We start from the raw sequence: 21981 nt of genomic DNA, 5'->3' as shown, positions 1-21981 counted from the left end.
TTAGTGCCTGGTTGGATGAATATGAAGACCCAATTATTGCTCGTGTGAACCAGCGTATGCAGGCTATTACTGGGCTAACAACAGACACTGCTGAATTGCTCCAGGTAAACTAATGTTGTAAAATTGACAGTTATTCTAGCCTAGGGGACTGAATAATTGGAATTTTAATAAAGACAGAAGGCAAATATTTGCTTCACTTTCTTTACTCCTCACCCTAGCAGCAAAGATAAAAATAGTAACAAGAGATAACCAATCAACCGAAAACATCAGCTATAAAAGACTCAGCATCCATTCTCTCCTCCTCTTTCTGAGCTGAAGAACCAGAACAGGAAACATCTTGCGTGACAAGAAACAGACAAGGATAGTGTCTTGGTCCTTTGATGGACCCTGAAAACAACTGGGGGGGGTATATGCTCCCCTCCTCGGAAAGCATCTGTTGCCACTCCCTCCGGATCTGGAAGCCAACTGAAAAAATCTTTTGTCTGACTATTGGTCCGAGATGCAAAGAGGTCCAAAGTTAAGGGTCCCCGAAGGTGATGGATACGGAGAAAAATCACTGACAGCCCTCCAAAACCAGGAAAACCAGTCTGTCAACTGATTTTCCACCCCTGGTACATATTCTGCACGAAGAGAGATGTTGCAATCAAAACAAATTTGATAATGTTAAGTCCCTCCTAACCGGTTGATCTAAGGACAGGAATCTAATCTGAGTAATGCACGAATGGTCTTCTTGATGCCCGAAATCTTCTGAGCCGGAAGACACAACAGGGAATCTATTTCGAACCCCAGGAACCTTATCCTTTGTGTCTGAGCCAAATCGGATTTGGGGAAATTTACTAAAAAACCTAGCTGAAGATACTTGCAATGATCTGGGTGAATAGGAACTGCCAAGTAAGCGTCCTTGAACTCAAGACGGGTAAACCAGTGTCAGGCCCCATTCAGGCTGCGGAACTGCTTATCTCTAGTTTCCCTTGTCTTGCTACAGCTCCCCTGTCTCGCTACAGTTCCCACGTTGCTGTATGTAATAAAAATATTGGGCTGACACAAACTTCAAATAATTGGAAAACACATATATATGTATGTGTGTCAAAAATAGGCAGAGTCACTTAGATGCAAACAAAGGTAAAACATTTAATACGAACAAAAATAGAAGAAGAAAGTAGATAACAAAAATAATACAAGATAAATCTTACAAAACCTTGGAGAGGAATTTAGTTGATGGCATCTGCCCTATGCATTCCTGAGGAGGGAGGGAGGGAGTGTTCGGGACGTGAAGAGTCCGTGGATGGCAAGTACATCTCCCCTCAACCTCTCCTCCCATGCCTCTCTCATGTCTTACAAATGCCTTGTGTGACAGGGAACAGGGCATGGTGGTGGATAACATGTACATTTCCCACAAAATACTGCAGTGCAATGTATTCGATAACCCCAGGGAGAATGTTTTGTTACCAACAAAATAATGGTAATGTTGTAGTTATGTTTGGGTCCCTGGGGTGGAGCATTTGGAGAGAAGGGAGGGCCAGTGCTCCACTCCACAGTTTACTTGCAGCAGGTGATGAAGCCAGTCCAGGAGTTCTGGTTCTCTCAGATTGTTACTCACCTGTTACCAATGAGCAGCAGTGGGCTGCTACAAAAAGGAGCCCTGTGAGTTATTCAGGTGAGAACCATACAAGCAGTGAGTGAGACTGCATTTTCTCCTAACAAATCTGCTGAACGGTTCCTAAACGAAAAAGGTCTGTGCTAAATGTTTTTTTGTTGGTAGCGGGTAAGCCGTCCAACGATAGTTAGTTGCTGTATGTCAGTAAGTGCTCAGAGAGCAAGGCTTTTCTTTTTGTTTGTTTTATTTATGTTTGTTTACAGACCTTTTAATAAAAAGGACTACAATTCTAAAAATAATTTAGCCTTATGTGGTATTTCAAACCTTAAGACTGTGTGGTTACATGATCCCAGCTCACACTAGCTTATATGTGGTTTGGATAATGATTTCAGTCTATTGGTCTTCACCTGATTGGGTGTTCAAACATGTTTACTAAGGTCCTTACACGTCTAAACCCTATTTTAGGTGGTCACTGTAAGCATAATGTAATGCCCTTTTACAGTTACAACTATACCATGCATTAACAAGTTACTATCCTATCTATAGAATGTCTGTTCAGCAAATCCTTCATTTCATATTTAAGGTCAAGGAAACTCTTTTCCCTATCATTGAAACCTATTAATATATCTCAATGATCATTTATTTATGACCAATGGTTACATATCTTTGACTATTACCTATACCAATAATTACATATGGTCCTTTTATATTATTGGGGTTAGAAGATATGTTAAATGTGTTAGAATCTTTTACAATTCCCCCTGATGATAGGATAATATCTTAATCATATTTTCAAATATTCACATTTACTCACCATTCGTATCACATTTGTATCACATTTATACTACTATCACATCACACTTTTCCTGGGACCATATGATAATCATTAGCATGAGACACCCTTTTCTCTATGTTTATTATGGAATGAGAAGATTGTGTTCTTTTTATCATTTCCCTTAATATTCCATCTCCCTTATCTACTTCATACTTAACTTGTTTATACATCTTACTTATTCTACACATAAAAAAACTTTGATAAACAATACATAATAACACAAGTATACCTATAATAACAATTGGATTTGACAATATATTCCCAGATGCGGATTTTACAGAAGATTGTGACCACATATTTACTGATTTTTTTAAAATTTGACCACCAACTAACTCCAGACATATCATTCCATTGATGGTGAATTTGTTCTTATTCACCTTGTTTATGTTGGAAAACAATTTCTGCATCTTTCAATTGTTGCTTTAATATGGCCAATAATGCCTTATCTTTCTTTATTTTCTCAGTCCATGTTTTCCAAGGAAAATGGTCTATATGTGTAAGATTAAATTGCAGAGGTAATGTTGTCAAACGCTCTGTGCCTATAGTGGAGACATTAATTTTTTTTTCATCTATCTCCAACTTTTTAAAATCACCTTCTATGCAATATAATCCTCTGTGAAGAGTTTCACTATGCGTACAATTTGACAAGAATGCTCTGACCAATGACTCTTCCTTCATTACTTGAAAACAAACTTTTCCTATCTTTACTTGAGTCATTAATTCATGCATAGATGTAACACTTTCAATCCTTGCCTCACATGATGAATGATTGTGAAAACAAGAATGATGGACAACCTTTTCTTGCCCTGGAAGACATATTATTTTAGAAACAAAATGAAGACAAGCTGAAACATCTAATTGTTCCAGATTTTCCCCATCAAATACAACATCTGTATATATTAAATTATAATGAATCTAATTTGTCCAACAATGTCTCTTGACGTATCAATGTCTGATGTTAGGAGTCGATCCACCTGAACTTCTCTTATCTTATGTGATAACAATGTCTTCTGTGGTAAATCCTATGTCTGACCTTTAATTCCGATTGGCTTCTGGTACAGTTCAAACAACACAGCTATCAAAAAACCCAGCACCAACAACCATGAAAGTAATATGTAGCACGCTATCTTGATGTCACGCTTCTTGTATTGCTGTTTCTCTGGAGGTTCTCTGTCCAATAGTTAACAGTTTTGTTTCTCCATTTTCTTGCAAAACTGTGTTCCTGCAAGAACATAATTTAGTTAGAAACATACAATTTACACTGGTCAACATGTACCCACACCTTCTGCTGCCTACGGGTATTTTTCACTGTCTTTTCTGTTCTTTGAACAAGGATCATAACTTGACCCATTGTGTCAATTATTTAAAACGGCCCTTCCCAATTGCTTTCCCAAGGTCCCGCCTTCCTAAAAGTCTTAATCATTACTGATGCTCCTCTCACAAATTTAGAAGAGTGAGGCAGTATCATACGCTGCATTCTAGATGCTGCGTGAGGAAGGATTGTTTTTAAATTATCCTGAAGTACCTGTAACCACTTAGTTCTTGCGATGGCATCTTTCTGTGGAATAGACAAAACGGTTCATGAGGAAAAATCAATGGCATTTTCCTTCCTGTAATTAATTCAAAAGGTGTATACTGGGTAGTTGAGGAGCTTGTTCCCCTAATACTCATTAATACCAGAGGTACTGCATCAACCCAACTATTTCCTTTATCAAGTAATATTTTTGCAATTCTAGAAATTCTTTCTACAATACCTGCGGACTGAGGATGGTATGGGACATGGAATTGTTGACGTACCCCCAGGATCGCACAAACAGCCTGCATGACTTTGCCAGTAAAATGGCTTTCTCTGTCAGAAGAAATCATCCTTGGGATTCTCCAAGTACAAAAAACATGATTCACTAATGCTTTTGCCGTAGACAAAGCATCATCTTTCCTGACAGGCAACAGTTCTACCCACTTAGAAAATACATCTACCACAACCAATGCGTACCTGAGACCTTGTTTACCTGAAGGTAGGGGACCTATGTAGTCAATCTGGAATGTAGACCACGGACCGTCTGCAGGTTCAATTCTTAGAAGCGGAGGCTTTTGTCCTTTAGCCCTGGGGTTTACTTGAGCACAAATGAGACATGACTGAACAACATTTTGTACAGAGTCCTCCATTTTGTCCCAATAAAACTTCTCTTTGAGGATTTCCAGCAACTTTTGCTGACCCACATGACCTAAGCTTTCATGATTACAGCAGGTGAATTCCGTCTGCAAGTGTTTAGGCACAACTGGAAGTAAATTACCTTGCATCTCATAACACACCACTTCATTTTCACAAACAAAGGGAGGTGTTATTTTATTCTTACATTCCACAATCAACGGATCTTTCATCTGTTCATCGATGAATGAAGGTAGATTTGCTTCCTTACTCTTTACTGTTAGTACTTCCAATGGTTCTAGTTCCATCACTATCTCTCCTATCAAAGTTGCTTCCTTTGCTAAAGATTCTGCTTTCTCATTTACCAAAGCTAGATCACTAGTTCCTCTGCTATGGCCTGGTACCTTGACAATAGCATCGGTTAGGATTTTTAGAAGCAAGCTCACAGATAGTCTGCAATGTATCAACATGACTTCATATTTTGTTAGATGAATCCACAAAACCTCGTTTTTTCCACGCTGGTAAGTAGTCTGTTAGTGAACGTACGACATATGAACTATCGCTATAGATTACCAAAGGATCATTGTTTTCTTTCTCGTTAATTTCCAATACTGTTTTAACAGCTTCAATTTCTGCTCTCTGAGCGGCGGCGGCGGACCCTGCGGCGGCGCCCCCTGGAGTGTGGCGCCCTGTGCGGTCGCACAGGTCGCACACCCCAAAGGCCGGCCCTGGACAGCCGTCTCTGAGGTATGAACTTGTAAAGCAAAAGGCTTAGATGGATACACAGTTGTCAAAGCTGGTGCTCTCTGTAAATCAAGTTTTAGTTGTTCAAACGCTTTCTGCTGCTCATCTCCCCATGGACCAAATGAATTGTCATCATCAGTACTTTTTAGTAAGTCATATAAGGGTTTAGCTTTCTCAGCAAAGCCCTCTATGAAGTCTCTAGAAAAATTTACAAGTCCCAGGAATTGTCTTAAAGCTTTGAAAGTTGTAGGTACAGGCAAAGCTGCTACTGTTGCTACTCTTTCCTGCAAAGGACGTCTCTGGCCTGGACTTATCAAAACTCCCAAGTACTGAACCTCTTGTTTCAGCAGTTGGACCTTCCTTGGATTTAATTTCAATCCTGACTCGTACAACAGATCAAACGATTCTGCTAGCAAGGTGAGGTGTTCCCCTCTACTCTCTGTTGCCAACAAGATATCATCAACCTACTGTAGAATACAATCTTGCCTTGAGAATTTTGAAAACACTTTTGCCAATACCTGATGAAACTGTTGGCACCAGCCCATTCTCTTTCCCAAAATTTTGTGTTCTGGGGACAAAATTTCTATTTTTAAGAAGTTGTCTACACTGCCACTTCAAATGTCCTTTCTTACCACAATGGTAACAACTGACATTTGGTCTACTTATCCTTTGGTTAGTAGCATCAACTTGTTCAGAATTAGTAGGATTAGTTTGTGGCTTGGGACAGTCATTAGTTTGTCTGTCCATATCCCTCTCCAAGTTCTCTAATTGCTGAGCTAAAACAAAACAGTCAGGACAGCTGTTAAAGTCGTCAGTACTGTCATCAGGGTTAGATTCTGGTATAACTTTGTTGATCATGCAAATACTTTGTCTAGGCTGTAAATCTTCCACAATCAATTCATTAAATGTTTTAAACATACTTAGGACATTTTGCAGTTTCTTCTTAAGTTTATCAATACAAAACAATTTGTTATCTATTTTCATATTCTCTAGCTCACATTGTTTGTACAAACTAGCCCATAACTGTGCATTAGTAGGACAATTATCAAATTGAAAAGTTATATTACTTTTGTTAGCATAAGTTTTTATAAAATCCATGACTTACCCTGTTTAGTGATCTCTCCTTGAGTGGCTGTTGCTTCACGCTGTATGGCTTTCTTGCGTCTGCTGTTCCATTAAAGTCTGGAAGTCTGTATTCTCAACGGTCCTTTTCTTAATTTTCTCCCGACGGTTTGCAAAAAAGTTTACAGAAATATCTGCCCTTCCCCCTGAGCAAGCTGGAGGGCAAAGGTCAGGAAAAAATACGGAAGGCTGGCACACCAGATATGTAATAAAAATATAGGGCCAACACAAACTTCAAATAATTGGAAAACGCATATATATGTATGTGCGTCAAAAATAGGCAGAGTCACTTAGATGCAAACAAAGGTGTAAAACATTTAATACGAACAAAAATAGAAGAAGAATATAAAAAGTAGATAACAAAAATAATACAAGATAAGTCTTACAAAACCTTGGAGGGGAATTTTGATGGCATCTGCCCTATGCATTCCTGAGGAGGTAGGGAGGGAGTGTTCGGGACGTGAAGAGTCCGTGGATGGCAAGTACATCTCCCCTCAACCTCTCCTCCCACGCCTCTCTCATGTCTTACAAATGCCTAGCTTATATGTGGTTTGGATAATGATTTCAGTCTATTGGTCCTTACCTGATTGGGTGTTCAAACATGCTTACTAAGGTCCTTACACGTCTAAACCCTATTTTAGGTGGTCACTGTAAGCATAATGTAATGCCCTTTTACAGTTACAACTATACCATGCATTAACAAGTTACTATCCTATCTATAGAATGTCTGTTCAGCAAATCCTTCATTTCATATTTAAGGTCAGGGAAACTCTTTTCCCTATCATTGAAACCTATTAATATATCTTAATGATCATTTATTTATGACCACTGGTTACATATCTTTGACTATTGCCTATACCAATAATTACATATGGTCCTTTTATATTATTGGGGTTAGAAGAGATGTTAAATGTGTTAGAATCTTTTACACTGTAATCCTTTCCTGGATTTCCTTGTGCTCTGCCGTTTACTTCTGATACTTTGTTCCTGTCCCGCTCTTAGCTTCAGCATATTAGTAATTCAGTAGGCAGGGTTTAGCGCTAGGACCCACCGTATATTGGAGTACTTTGGCATAGTGGTGGGCTAAGCATACTATGGTCATATGATGTGACTGAATCTCCAATTGTTATCATATTCCTAGGCTAGTCCTGTATTTATGTGTCAGTCTTTTAATGTGCCTTTGCCCTCTTTTCCCTGAATCATCTGAGGACCTTGGTTCCTCTCTCCACTCCCCATGTCCCAGTTAACATATCCTATCCTTGCTTACAGGCGATGCGTCTGAGGATCTCGGCTCCTCACTCCATTCCCTGTGTTCCTTGCCCAGTTCCCTGTCCTTAGTTGTGTTCTGTACCAGGTATGTCCTGTATCCCTGTTCCTTGCTCTGTCTTCCTTGCTTGTTATGTTTCTGCTATATACTCTGCTTAGCTTTCATACTCCCAGCCTGCAGCATCCTACACATGATTCTATTGCTATGTCTCATGCCTGCTCCAGGGTGCCTGCAGGATATCACTTAGTTTTGTTCTGGACAACATCCGCTGCTATGTCAGGGCACTGGTATGTGGCTGCACAACCCTAGATGCCCAGGCCCTCTCCGACTCCGCTACTGCACAATAACTCCTGAACACAATCTTTGGGCACTCTGGGTCATTACAGTCGTCTGTATGGACCCAGTTCCGTGACAAAAACATCTAATATCATAATAGTTTAGAATGTTTGCTTTTTTGCAAGTTAAAGATAAACAAATACAAGTAGCGTTTTGCAGTTTCAAAATAGAATTGTTTCAATTTTTTTCCAAAATTAGTGACATTGTAACACTGATATCTGTCCTAAATACCTCAATGATCGCCCACATGTACGTATTTTCAAAAGTAGACAACCCACACAGATTGTTTTTCAGGTACACATTTTCTGAAAGGGTTACGAAGAAACAACCCCCCTAATATGTGTTCATCAACATCTTCTAAATGCAGTGATACCACATAGACTTTTCAGGTTGTTTTGGGGCTAAAAGGCCATGTTTGGGACACACATTTTAGTTTTTCTACACAACATTTTGACATCTGATTATCCTGCGCCAGTGTCCTATTTGAGAACTATTTCTCAGCTGCCAATTCAATTTAACCCCATCAAACCATGCTTTTTTTAAATAGACACCCCAGAGTATTTCCAATGGTAGTATTTTATTTGTTTAATTTAATTACCCAAACAATTTAATTACCATACAAATTGAAAAATGCGCACCTCCAAAATGTGGCCTTTTAGCCAAACAACTCGACAAACCTATGCCTGAGTGGTATCACTGTACTCAGGAGCCGTTGCTGAAAACATCGTCTGGTGTTTGACAGTGACATATACCAGAAGCTGTAAGTTCATATTTGAAGTACAATGCAAAAATTCCATAAACTATGGCTGAATTACTGCAAGGAATCTTTCAATAGATTATGTGATCGCTCCTCACAAGGGGCCCATACATTTTGTTGTGTTTTAAGGCATTGCAGCAACATCATTTGAGTGAAGAAACCTTTCTAAGCTCATTCAACCCATGATGTGCCCGGAATGTCAATTGTCATCAAGTGGTTAATGGGTAAGGTTACTTTCACTGTGTATTGAACTGCACTGTATATTGCCAGTGCTATATAATTAAAAGTGTGCATGTATCTTGAAATTTTGTCCATATATGGAAGGTAAAAAGTGGGAATATGAAGGAGTGTCTGTGCTAGAACTAGGCCAACATTGAAAAAAGATGTAGAGGTATATATTATGCTTTTGGAACATTAGTGGTCTCTTCTTTATAGTAGTGGCAGACAGTTTAACTGTTTTTTAGTATGCCATGCCATGTGATGAAGATTGCTCTAACACCCTGGGAGTTTTGTTGGCCCAATAAGATTTCTTCTCTTGAACCTATTCAGCCATATAATTTCCTTTCTAAAACTAGGCTTTCTAAATAAAATGTGAGCTGTTTTTTTATTTTTTTGAAAACAGGCAGTTATTTCCATCACAAAATGATGGTGAATCCAGTATATAAATGAAGCAATGAAGCATTTTTGAAATGTCTAATTGTATTATTTAATAAAGAAGAATTAATATCTAACTGTAAATCAAGGGCTCTTAACCTGTTTTCCTGGGTATACATGGCAGCATGACAAATGTGCAGCTCCTCCTCTCTCAGCTGAGGATAGGAAAACATTAAAGAAGAAGATACTCTAACAGGGGGTTTTCAACTTTGGCTTGGCAGTCCCTGTCTGGAAGCCGTTAACACACATCTCGAATGGGATGGAGCCTCCTTGAGGACCCACCTCTCCTCCTGGCATTAGGAGGGTAAGCTTTACTCACTTACCTTAAGGTGAGCAGGCTCTGCATGTCTCTCTTCTGGACCCTAGTTGCATTTTTCTTCCTGATAGCTCACTGCTTTCTGTGGTTACGAATTCCTTCGTTGTTGACAGTATTCTTGGATTTCTTTGGAGTTTTAAGATGGTTCTGACATCTTGAGCACCCTTTGCTTATGGCCTTCTTTTACCTTGGCTTCCTAGTAATGAATTACATCATCGTGTCACTGGTTTCTGATTGGTACTTAAATTCTGACCTTTTTTAGGCATCATTTTTTCTACTTTAAAACTGAGCTATCTCTTGTTTCTTTTCTGGTGCTGTTTCCTTTAAGGATTTTAGTCTCCTTGGTACTTGTGCTTGGTGGTAAGTTTCTTTCTTTCCTTTTGTGCTAATTATGGGAGAGTTGTTTTAGCATTTTCTTTTTTCAGAAATTTTGTTTGTAGTTTGTCTAGATCCATTTTCTGGTGCTTCTCAATCCGCAGGTAAAACAATTAGGATTTTTTCCTGGTGTGTACTTTGTTGGAGGAACAGTACATCTCTGATATGTACTTAGTCCTCCAGAAAGAACTCACACTCCCGCTCTGGGAAGCATTCCCATAAACCTTCTCATTGTGATGGCTGATACAATACAGCCTTTCTGGGTGGCAAGCCTGACTATCTCTCTTTCACCTCCTCAGGCTGACATTTTATCTCTCATTAAACCAACTGTCCCTTGAGGATTGAGGACCGGTATTTTAAGAGATTAAGATTTCTAGCTAGCCATCAGCAGGTGGATGGTCTTTCTTCAGATAAAGGGCAATTTTTAACATGTTGATCCAGAGGATAATCTCCAGAGGAGGAGTTTTCTGACTGTAACATTCATCTGGCTGACAAGCCTATAACACATTTTATTTTGGCAGTAAAGGCTCCTCTTCTGATTCATGATCCACTTCCAGTGCTTCCTTTATCTCGTCAATATTTTGCCGACTTTCTCAGCCAGAAACCTGTCAAAAACAGCATAAGGTTTCCTTCCAGGGTAGGATTTCCATATTATAACCATTTAACGAGGTCAGCAGCTGGTCTCAACATCCTAAAGATGGCTACTTGCTATGGTGCAAGTAGCCAGACCCAGATGATATTGTTCAATATTCTGCATGGAGCTTTGGAAACTTGGTTTGTAGATCCCATAATATAGAAGCTTTGTCAGATATGTAAGATTGCTGATGATATAGTTGCTGTAGGGTCAGTGGACCTACCTGTATTTTGCATAGGGGCATGGGCTAACCATTTGTCCTGCTGGAATGGCGCTTTGCCAGGAAAACAGCTTTTTTTCCTTTTATACAGTAACTGCATTGTGCCTGCATCTGTCCTGTGTGGTTTTCAAGTGAATATCTGAGTCATGATGAGTATATTATTGAATAGCATAATATAGAATATACCATCTATTATTAGCAACATGCCATAAAGTTTACCAAGCTTCTTTGACTGTGTTGTATTAACAGGTGGCGAACTATGGAATGGGCGGTCAATATGAACCACACTTTGACTTTTCAAGGGTAAGTATGTATATTGTAGACATTTGTTTATTATGATTTTTTTTATTGTTCATTATTATTATTCAAGGAACAAACGTTGTTTTTGTATTAATAAAATATCTGTCCTAAGTAGGACTCAATGACACACAAATCATTTATATACCCTGTTAACCACTATGGTGTGGTATACATTTCTTACCATTCTTTTTTTGCTATTATTCCTAACTCCAAAAAATTTAATAATTCCATTAGGCTTCTGTTGAATAACATCTGCTAAATTCCCACTCATAATGAAAATTGTAAAATTATGCTATATGGTATCTGTTGTACAAGTAAAAGAAATACCATTGTGCCTACAATAAAAAGACATTTTATTTTTTTCCCTGACAAAGCCAATTTGCTTGACGAAACGTACGTTGGGTTTTATTGTTTTTGTTTTTAGCTGCACCTATATTTAACCCCTTCAAGACCGGAACGTACCTGGTACTTCCTGGTCATACGTCACCACCAGACCGGAACGTACCTGGTACGTCATCGATGATGCGCGATCCAGCGTCGATATGAACGCTGGGATCGTGAGGGACGGCTGCTACTGACTGCTGGGTGTCCCCAGCGATCCGTAGCAACCACTCCCCCTCAATTCCGTGCACGTGATCGATTTGAAGCGAATCACGAGCACGGAATTAAAATATTTAAATAAAACTGCGGTCTTCAAGGGAAGACGCAGTACGCAAACGCTGGTCCTGAAGGGGTTAATAGGAATAGCTATATGTTTTAGGGTGTTAGATGTCTAGTTAAGAAAGGGTACAATTTCACCATTTGATCAAGGGGCTTTATAAGAACTTTTTTTTTGGTTTAAATAATAATCCTCACGATTTTGCTAGTTGATTTTAATTATTTTTAAGAAAAGTGAATTCTTATTTTCCAGTTCTAATTTAGAGGGTTTTGAATAACTCATACACATGCATAGATATATTTTTTCAGAGTTAATTGTCCTATCCTGCAAGACGTGTTATCTTGTGCTACATGGTCTGCTCATGCCTCAGTAATTTTATCTATCAAAGACAAGTAAAATCTTGAAGCAGCAATATTTTATGAACAATATTTGCAGAATTTAAAACGGAAATTGTACAGTAAAGAAAACATCTGATTGTATGCTTGCAAAATAAAAAATGCCATATTTAATTAGATGGCACTAAAAAAATGATCCCACAGACCACAGCTGACTCAGTTGCTCGTTGTTACGAGCAGGTCAATAACTATCAGTTTATCTTAGTCTGTCAATTCTAGTCTTGTCATACTCCTTCAATATATGTATTGTAAGAAGCAGTGCATACATTTTTGGCACTCTCTAAATAAAAGATGGTAATAATAGTTCTAATAATTTAAAAGATAGTCCTATTATTTCACAATCAACTGATTCAGGCCTTTTAAGCATGGTCTAATTTCCCAGTGTTTCGGATACGCAAACTTCCAGCCGCCCCCTTTTGTTCTACCTTTTTGTATAGGTATAAAGTACTACATATGTTTCAGGCATAGTAACATAGTAACATAGTTCATAAGGTTGAAAAAAGACCAAAGTCCATCAAGTTCAACCTATATACATATTGTGTCCCTACTGTGTTGATCCAGAGGAAGGCAAAAAACCCTTATGAAGCAGATGCCAATTGCCCCATACCAGGGGGAAAATTCCTTCCTGACTCCAAATATGGCAATCAGAATAAATCCCTGGATCAACGTTCTGTCCCTATTAATCTAATATCCATAACTTGTAATATTATTGCTTTCAAGAAACACGTCCAGGCTCCTTTTAAACTCTTTTATTGAGTTTACCATTACCACTTCCTCTGGCAGAGAGTTCCATAGTCTCACCGCTCTTACTGTAAAGAACCCCCGTCTGTGCTGGTGTAGACACCTTCTTTCCTCCAGCCGTAGAGGATGTCCCCTTGTTATAGATACAGTCCTGGGTATAAATAGGTCCTGGGAGTGATCTCTGTACTGCCCCCTTATATACTTATACATAGTTATTAAGTCCCCCCTAAGCCGTCTTTTTTCCAAACTAAATAACCCTAATTCTGATAATCTTTCTGGGTACTGTAGTCCTTCCATTCCCCTTATTACTCTGGTTGCCCGTCTTTGAACCCTCTCCAGCTCCACTATATCTTTCTTGTACACTGGTGCCCAGTACTGTACACAGTAGTCCATGTGTGGTCTGACTAGTGACTTGTACAATGGTAGAATTATTTCCTTGTCGTGGGCATCTATGCCCCCTTTGATGCACCCCATGATTTTATTTGCCTTAGCAGCAGCTGCCTGACACTGGTCGCTACAGGTAAATTTACTGTTAACCAAGACTCCTAAGTCCTTTTCCATGTCAGTCGTCCCCAGTGTTTTCCCATTTAATACATATTCCCAGCCTGGATTTTTCTTCCCCATGTGCATAACCTTACATTTATCTGTGTTGAACCTCATCTGCCACATCCCAGCCCAAGCCTCCAACCTATGCAGATCCATTTGTAATCGTGCACTGTCCTCTATTGTGTTAACCACGTTACAGAGCTTAGTATCGTCTGCAAAGATTGATACTTTACTATGCAATCCCTCTACAAGGTCATTAATAAATATATTAAAAAGAATAGGACCCAAAACTGACCCCTGTGGTACCCCACTAGTAACAGTCACCCACTCAGAGTATGTACCATTAATAACCACCCTCTGTTTCCTATCACTGAGCCAGTTACTTACCCACATACACACATTCTGCCCCAGCCCAAGCATTCTCATTTTATGTACCAGCCTTTTATGTGGCACCGTATCAAACGCTTTGGAAAAATCAAGATATACGACATCCAGCGATTCACCCCGATCCAGTCTTGAGCTCACCTCCTCATAAAAGCTGATCAGGTTAGTTTGACAGGACCGATCCCTTGTAAACCCATGCTGATATGGAGTCATACATTTATTTTCATTGAGATTCTCCAAAATAGCATCTCTTAGGAAAGACTCAAACAGTTTACATACAACAGAAGTTAAACTAACAGGCCTATAATTCCCCGGGTCACCTTTTGTCCCCTTTTTGAATATTGGCACAACATTTGCTATGCGCCAGTCCTGGGGAACAGACCCTGTCACTATAGAGTCCTTGAATATTAGAAATAGGGGTCTGTCTATTACATTACTTAACTCCCTTAGAACTCGGGGGTGAATGCCATCTGGACCTGGTGATTTGTCTATCTTAATTTTTTTTAGGCGGCACTGCACTTCTTCCTGGGTTAGACAGGCGACATGTACTGGGGCATTTATCTCATCCTGCTGTATATTACCTGGCATTTCATTTTCCTCTGTGAATACAGCAGAGAAGAATATATTTAATAGATTAGCTTTTTCCTGATCCCCGTCTATAACTTCTCCCTCATTACTTTTTAAGGGGCCAACGCTTTCATTTTTAACCTTTTTACTATTTATATAGTTAAAGAACATTTTGGGGTTTGTTTTACTCTCTTTGGCAATGAGTCTTTCTGTCTCCACTTTTGCTGCTTTTATCTGATTTTTACATATTTTATTTTTTTCCCGATAGCTTCTTAGTGCTTCCTCACTGCCTTCCTGTTTTAGTAGCTTAAATGCCTTTTTTTGCCATTTATTGCCACCTTTACATTTTTATTTATCCACATTGGTTTTCTCTTGTTCCTGACTCTTTTATTCCCATACGGTATGTACTTTTCACAGTGAGAATTTAAGATATTTTTAAAAATCTCCCATTTAGTGTCTGTGCTTTTGTTTTTGAGGACATTTTCCCAATTTACAGTGTTAAGGGCTTCTCTTAGTTGATCAAACTTTGCCTTCCTAAAGTTCATAGTTCTTGTGGCTCCTCTAAGAGTTCCCTTATTGAACGACAAGTTATAATGTATTATATTGTGATCACTATTTCCTAGGTGCCCTCTGACCTGCACATTAGTTACTCTGTCAGGTCCGTTGGTTAATATTAAGTCCAGTAGAGCGCCCCCTCTGGTTGGGTCCTGTACCATTTGGGACAGATAATTATCTTTACTTATAGTCAGAAACCAGTTTCCTTTATGAGATTCACAGGTCTCGGTTTCCCAGTTTATGTCGGGATAGTTAAAGTCCCCCATAATAACCACCTCATTGTGATTTGCTGCCTTGTTTATTTGCTTTAATAATTGATCTTCTGCTGCTTCAATTATATTTGGGGCTTATAGCAAACCCCGATCAGTATTTTATTATTTTTCTTTCCATATATTTCTACCCATAATGACTCCACATCATCATTTCCCTCACATATATTCTCCCGCAGTGTGGCCTTTAGGCTGGACTTTACATAAAGGCAAACTCCTCCCCCTTTTCATTTTTTTCGATCCTTCCTAAATAGACTATAACCCTGTATGTTAACCGCCCAGTCATAGCTATCATCCAACCATGTCTCTGTTATACCCACTATGTCATAATTTTCTACAGACATTATTAACTCCAGTTCGCCAGTTTTATTGGTCAGACTTCTTTACACCAATTTAGAGGTGTATGGTTTTTTCTCCTATGAAGCCTATCCCTATTAACTATTCTAACCCCTCCCTCCGCTCCACCCCCAGGTACATTTATAAGCCCCAGCTCTCTATCTATACTATCTTCCCCTTCTATATTGTAGTTTCCCTCTCCCCCTTTCCCTAGTTTAAACACTCCTCCACCCTTCTGGCCATCTTCTCCCCGAGCACAGCTGCACCCTCCCCATTGAGGTGCAGCCCGTCCCTACCATAGAGCCTGTATCCGACAGAGAAGTCGGCCCAGTTCTCCATGAACCCAAACCCCTCCTTCCTACACCAGCTTCTGAGCCACTTGTTTAGCTCCCTAATCTCCCGCTGCCTCTCTGGTGTGGCACGTGGTACAGGTAATATTTCAGAAAATACTACCTTGGAGGTCCTTGCCTTGAGCTTGCTACCTAAGTCCCTGAAATCATTTTTAAGGACACTCCGCCTACCTCTTACTTTGTCATTGGTGCCAATGTGCACCATGACAGCTGGGTCTTCTCCAGCCCCTCCCAGTAATCTGTCAACCCGATCCGCGATGTGCCGAACTCGAGCGCCAGGCAGACAACACACTGTTCGGCGATCCCGGTCTTTGTGACAGATCGCCCTGTCTGTCCCCCTAATAATAGAGTCCCCTACTACCAGCACCTGTCTGGCCTGCCCTGTGCTCCTCCTTCCCTCCTTACTGGAGCAGACACCGCTCTGGAGGTCAGAGGCAGTGACTTGCTGCAGTACTGCTAACTCTGAACTAACATCCCCCTCATCTGCCATCCGGGCAAACTTGTTGGGGTGTGCTAGATCAGGACTAGCCTCCCTGGCGCTTTTCCCCCTACCCCGCCTTCTAACTGTAACCCAGCTAGCTGCCTGACTGTCCTGTACCTCCATCCCGCTATCCTCCCCCACCTCTACCCGCGAGAGAGCTTGCTCAGTGAGCAGCAGACTCCTCTCCAAGTTGTCAATAGATCTCAGTGTTGCCAGTGGCTCCTCTAGACTCAGGATTTGTGCTTCCAAATGAGCAACCTGCACACATCTCGCACAGCAATATGCACCCTTGAAGCGCTGATCAAGGATTGCATACATTGAGCAAGATGTACACCTGACCGCATTGTCAAACATGGAGGACATCTTTACTCTGAATACCACAAACAAACAAAACACAGTGCTCCCCTTGCAATAGATATAAATATACTCTCCTTCTTTGCTTGTAACTCCTCACTTAGAGATGTCACTTAGGAGATTCGCCCCAGCTCAGGATTCGCTTGTGTGTCCAAGTTAAATGCAACTGCAAAATGCCAAGCCAAGCATATTACATCTTGCGCAGCTCTACATTAATTCCATATAAACTTAACAACTTCCAGGCCGGTAAACAATGTGAGACCCAGTAAAGGCCTGCCTTAACAAGTTCTGATTTACAGAAGCAAATATATCCCTAAAAAGGGGGCATTGGACCTGGGAGGAGCATGAATGCAATATATAGGTAAAGAGTGTCTAGCCTGTGTTATCTTCAAACATGGGAACTCCAAAAATAGTTTCCTTTATATGCTTACCTTCATAAAAATAATACTCTGCACTATTGAAGCTGCAGATGACAAGTCCCATTTTAAATGTTCAACATGCTGAACATTCTTGTTATTTACAAATACCATATGTGACAGCCCATCTGTTTGTCCCATATGTAATGTGTGCCCCATTCCTGTTTTCATGTATTGCACCTCCATACCTATGTCTTACACCTTCAGCCAAACGAGTATATTCACCAACTTTCCCAAAGATAAAGGGCTTATGGCCCTTTTGTTCCCCTTGTGCTACTAGGATTCCCCTCCCCTCCACTTGGTGCATGACCGAGACCTAGCCAGAAATTTATGTACGGTGGCTAGAAATCGCAGCAATGCCTGTCGACAAGCGTTGCTGCGGAAATCCGTTGTCCCACCACGTCCATCTTTTGGGGTTATACAATGCTTATGGTGGGCAACACTCAGAGGTGGTTATGGCGAAGGAGCTCATTTGGGAACCTTGGCTTTATTACCCATGTTTAGGTCCAGGGTTTACCCATCCACGGCTATGGAACTCTGGCCCGGCTACCGCGCTGTCAGGATGTGGCCTTTTAGCCCCCTAACACCAGACAAACCCATGCATGGGTGGTATCACTGTACTCTGGATATGTTGCTGCACACACTGTGACGCCAAGTTGTGTGATGCATACATGGACTTTCTACCTGGTAGAGATGGTATGGCCAATTTCAGCATGAGAGGGGTTAATTCAATTGTATAGGCATAAGACCATGCCAAAAGGTCTTATAAGATGAATTTGTCTTTTGAAGCTGGGACTCCAACCAGGGCCCTCTGCAAGGTGTGAAATGTTACAGAGGAGGTGCCTCTACGTCTACTTGCTGAGTAATCCATTATATGCCTTTATCCCCTCATAGATAGTGGATTCTTTTGATATGCTGAGTGACCACTAGCAGTCAGGAAAACCATTTCTTCCATGGTCATATCCAACACATACATCAATAATAACCCATAGATTCATATTCATACCTCCTTTTGTGCATATCTAGAACAGGGAAAACACCCCACAAAAAGAATACAAATGTGGCTAGTACAACGCAAGCAGTTTGGAAGAAATTGTGAAGTCTGTGGTATTCAGTCATAAGTAGCAAGTGTGACATATCTATGGACTTCATAATTTACAAGAAATTCATAAATGCAAGAGGAGGGAGAACAAAATGAAAATGAGTTATTTTGACTTATATGGTTCCACCACACAAGGGGGAGGTCACTTATGGTTCCCATAGGTACACCTTCCCTCCGCTTATACCACTTCTGGGCCGGCTTGGAAACTCGAGATGAACTAGAAAAAGTATAAATTTAATGATAGAAAATTGGTCTGTGTGCTTACTTTTTATTTTTATCTGTTTGGTGTAAATAATCTGTTTATCATCTTTTTTGGTATGCAGTGTGATTATTTTTTTGTTCATAATAAATATTCCTTTATTAAGTTCTGCCTTTGTCTGGTAAAGACTCGCGTTACCTGATTAGACCATTTTATTAGTAATTTGAGATCACATAATGATTGTGTTAAAGTATATTGTGTGGGTTCTTAGTCTAATTCGCTTGGGGGACCAAGGCACCCCATTTATAAATTGTCTTATATCATTATAGTTCATTGTGGGTGGTATTAAGGGTGGATATTTTATCACTATTTCCGGTCTAGGGCAGATATCAAAAATTTATGGTTTGATGGGGTAAATTGAATTAGCCGGCTTCAAAGATGGCCCTACTAGGACATGAGGGCAGAAGGACCAGGTGTAAAAGTTCCAAGTAAAAAAATTGGCACTTCCTAAATGTGGCGTTTTACCTCCCAAACAACACGACAAACCCATACATGGGGGGTATCACTGTACTCGGGAGATGTTACTGAACACATATAGGGGTCTTGTTTGAAAGTGATAAAAAAAACCCAAAATAAATTACTACCACAAAGGGTGGTAGTAGAATTAGTGCATGGAAAGGGGTAAAATACCAGCATTTGAAATACCCTGGAGTGTCTAGTTTTCAAAAACATATGGTTTGATGGGATAAATTGCATTGGCCAGCTTCAAAGATACCCGAAAATAGCACATGGGGCAGAATGACCAGCTTTGGAAAGGGTACAAAAGGTAAAAAAAAACAGCCTGGTCCTTAAGGGGTTAAATACCTGCTGATTCCTCCATTCTGGGCCTTTGCATTGCAGTATATCTGCCTTCTTCCTGGCCCTGTTCTGCTAGCAGCATCTCTAATTTACCCGTTGTGACCCGGCTTGCTTTTGACCTTGTTCCTTGGTTCCTGATTTGGCTCTTTTACTCCCCATGCTCCTGGATTCCAGTTCGGCATTGATTCGGCTTTCTGGTTCTGACACGGCTTGCCTGCTACGTGTGCTGTGCCTAAGGGCTCCCTGTGGTGTGCCCTGCCATGTGTCCGGTGCCCTACCCTGAGGACGCCCTGCCGTCCGAGGGCTTTCCAGCTGTGTGCCCTGTCCGAGGGCGTTTCAGCCCTGTTGCCAGTCAAGAGCAGTCCTGTGTTCCATTTACCTGTCTTGTCAGCTTACTCCAATACAGACCATATAATATTAATATTTAGCCTGCAGTGTGTTTCATTTTGTGGGGTAAAAACTGGGGTCATGAGGTCTGATTAAGTTGCATTTTGGAACATAACATTCTTGGACCGTGAGCTCTCCATTGGTACCCCGCCATTGACACTTCTTCCTCGGGATCAGTAATGCCCACCCGACAAAGGGTCGCTACCCTTTTTCGGGTGGGCATTACTGACCATAGAACTGTATGGAGATGCTGGGCTGGTAGTTAGGATTATACTCCTGATCCATTTATGTTGTGTTTATAGATGTCTGTGCTGTTCACAATAAACTTAGTTCTGTTTGCACCCTACACTAAGTCTCGACTAGTGCTTGGGTGACCACAAAGGGTTATTTCCTTGAGCATTTGAGCTTTTAACAGCAAGGAAGATTTCTACGGCGGAGCCACTCAGTCAGAGTACGGGTCTCCATCACACCATATACATCACACATACCAGGCATAATTTTGTATATCCAGCGTCAATCCTGTGAATTAAAAATACCATATGCCATGTAAAGAGGCAGCTAACAAAACCAATCTAATTATTGTGGTGTATAAGGTGATGTTTTTATAGTCCCAAAACATTAGACCAAATACTATGTTTTAAGCAGTATTTGTTGCATGTGTTTTGCTCTGCTTGTTCAAAGACACTTTAAGATTTCCCTTCAAAAATGCTAGTGTATCATGCTTTGCGCTTCCTGAATTTCGGTTAAAGTTATTATCTGTTGCAGCGTCCCTTTGACCTCAATCTCAAATCGGAAGGAAATAGACTTGCAACCTATCTTAACTATGTAAGTACCATTGAATCTGCCCCATCACCCCTTCTGGTTTGCAGTTCATTCTCATCTCTAATTTTATAGAAAGAGGAACCAGATGCTTTCAAGCTTTTAGGCACTGGGAATCGTGTGGCAACCTTTTTAAACTACGTAAGTATGGCAAGGCCAATCTGCAAAGGTGGCAGATTGTGTGGAAAAACAAACTAAATCTGCATTGTGGGATCACCAGCAGAATAATGGTGGAAGGGACTTTTTTGTTTTTTTTTGTGAACAAAGATGTATGTTTGCCAGATGTTTATTGAACTGCAATTTTTGTTTTCCATGTTCCATGCTATGTATTAAAGATAATTTGTACTGTAGACGTTTCTTGGCACCAAGTAGGTTGTGACAACATTCCCAATCCCACATTGCATTGCATTTAAAAAAAGGGCATATACAGTTGCAAAAATAATTATTCAATCCCCATTGCAAATCAAGTTTTTTTTTCTAAATTTACAGACTTTCAGCTGTTTGCAATAAACACATGTAAAACAAACGTACTGTATTTGCTCATTTATAAGACAACCCTGATTAGAAGACAACCCCGCTAAAATTTTAATATTAATTTTCAAAAAAAGAAAAGGCCTGAATATAAGACTACCTTATAAGAAAAACGTTTTACTAGTAAATATTAATTCACATATGTTTTCATATTTAAAAAAAACTATGATTGAGAAATTGTTTTTGTTTTTATTTCCTTTTATTTATGACTCTGCCCCCCGTATGCCTTCTGCCCCACATATGCCTTTTAACCCACTATATGCCACTCTGCCTCCCTGACATGCCTTTTAACCCCCTATTTGCCACTCTGCCCCCAGATATTCCTTATACACCCCCTATATGCCACTCTGCCACCCTGATATGCATTTTAACCCCCTATTTGCCACTCTGTGCCCCAGATAGTCCATATACACCCCCCATATGCCACTCTGCCTCCAGAAAACCATTATACCTCCACATGCCCCGACTTACCGATGCATCCCTAGACTTGTCCCCCGTGCTTCAGATTCCCTGGTGGAGCCGGTGGAGGTCTGTGCGATGTGCACAGAAAACCTCCGCTGCTGCTGGTCGGTTCTTTCGCCGGGGGTTTTTATGACTGAGCACCGGAAGGTCATGTCATGCCGGTGCTCCGTCATAGAAGCCCTGGCAGAGGTGCCGGCAGCAGCGGAGGTTGTCTGTGCGCAACCCTCAAACGTTCACCAGCTGCGGGATGCGCACAGACAACATC

At 40.4% G+C, this 21981-nt stretch overlaps 1 protein-coding gene across 3 annotated transcripts in view; it reads left to right on the top strand.

The window, feature by feature from the left end:
• P4HA2 (prolyl 4-hydroxylase subunit alpha 2) overlaps positions 1-21981 on the top strand; it is a 142371-nt gene that overhangs the window by 91128 nt on the left and 29262 nt on the right. The window contains exons 10-13 of one of the 3 annotated variants that reach the window (XM_053465322.1): positions 5-104; positions 11256-11309; positions 20670-20729; positions 20799-20864. In XM_053465322.1, coding sequence (XP_053321297.1) covers positions 5-104; positions 11256-11309; positions 20670-20729; positions 20799-20864 — 280 coding nt within the window. The remainder of the gene's footprint in view (positions 1-4; positions 105-11255; positions 11310-20669; positions 20730-20798; positions 20865-21981) is intronic. The other 2 variants (XM_053465324.1, XM_053465325.1) reach the window with 2 other exon arrangements.

This window comes from Spea bombifrons, chromosome 4 (assembly GCF_027358695.1).
Source record: "Spea bombifrons isolate aSpeBom1 chromosome 4, aSpeBom1.2.pri, whole genome shotgun sequence".
Lineage (NCBI taxonomy): Eukaryota > Metazoa > Chordata > Amphibia > Anura > Pelobatidae > Spea > Spea bombifrons.
The sequence above is the reverse complement of the archived record's forward strand: the minus strand, read 5'-3'. Positions and strand labels throughout refer to the sequence as shown.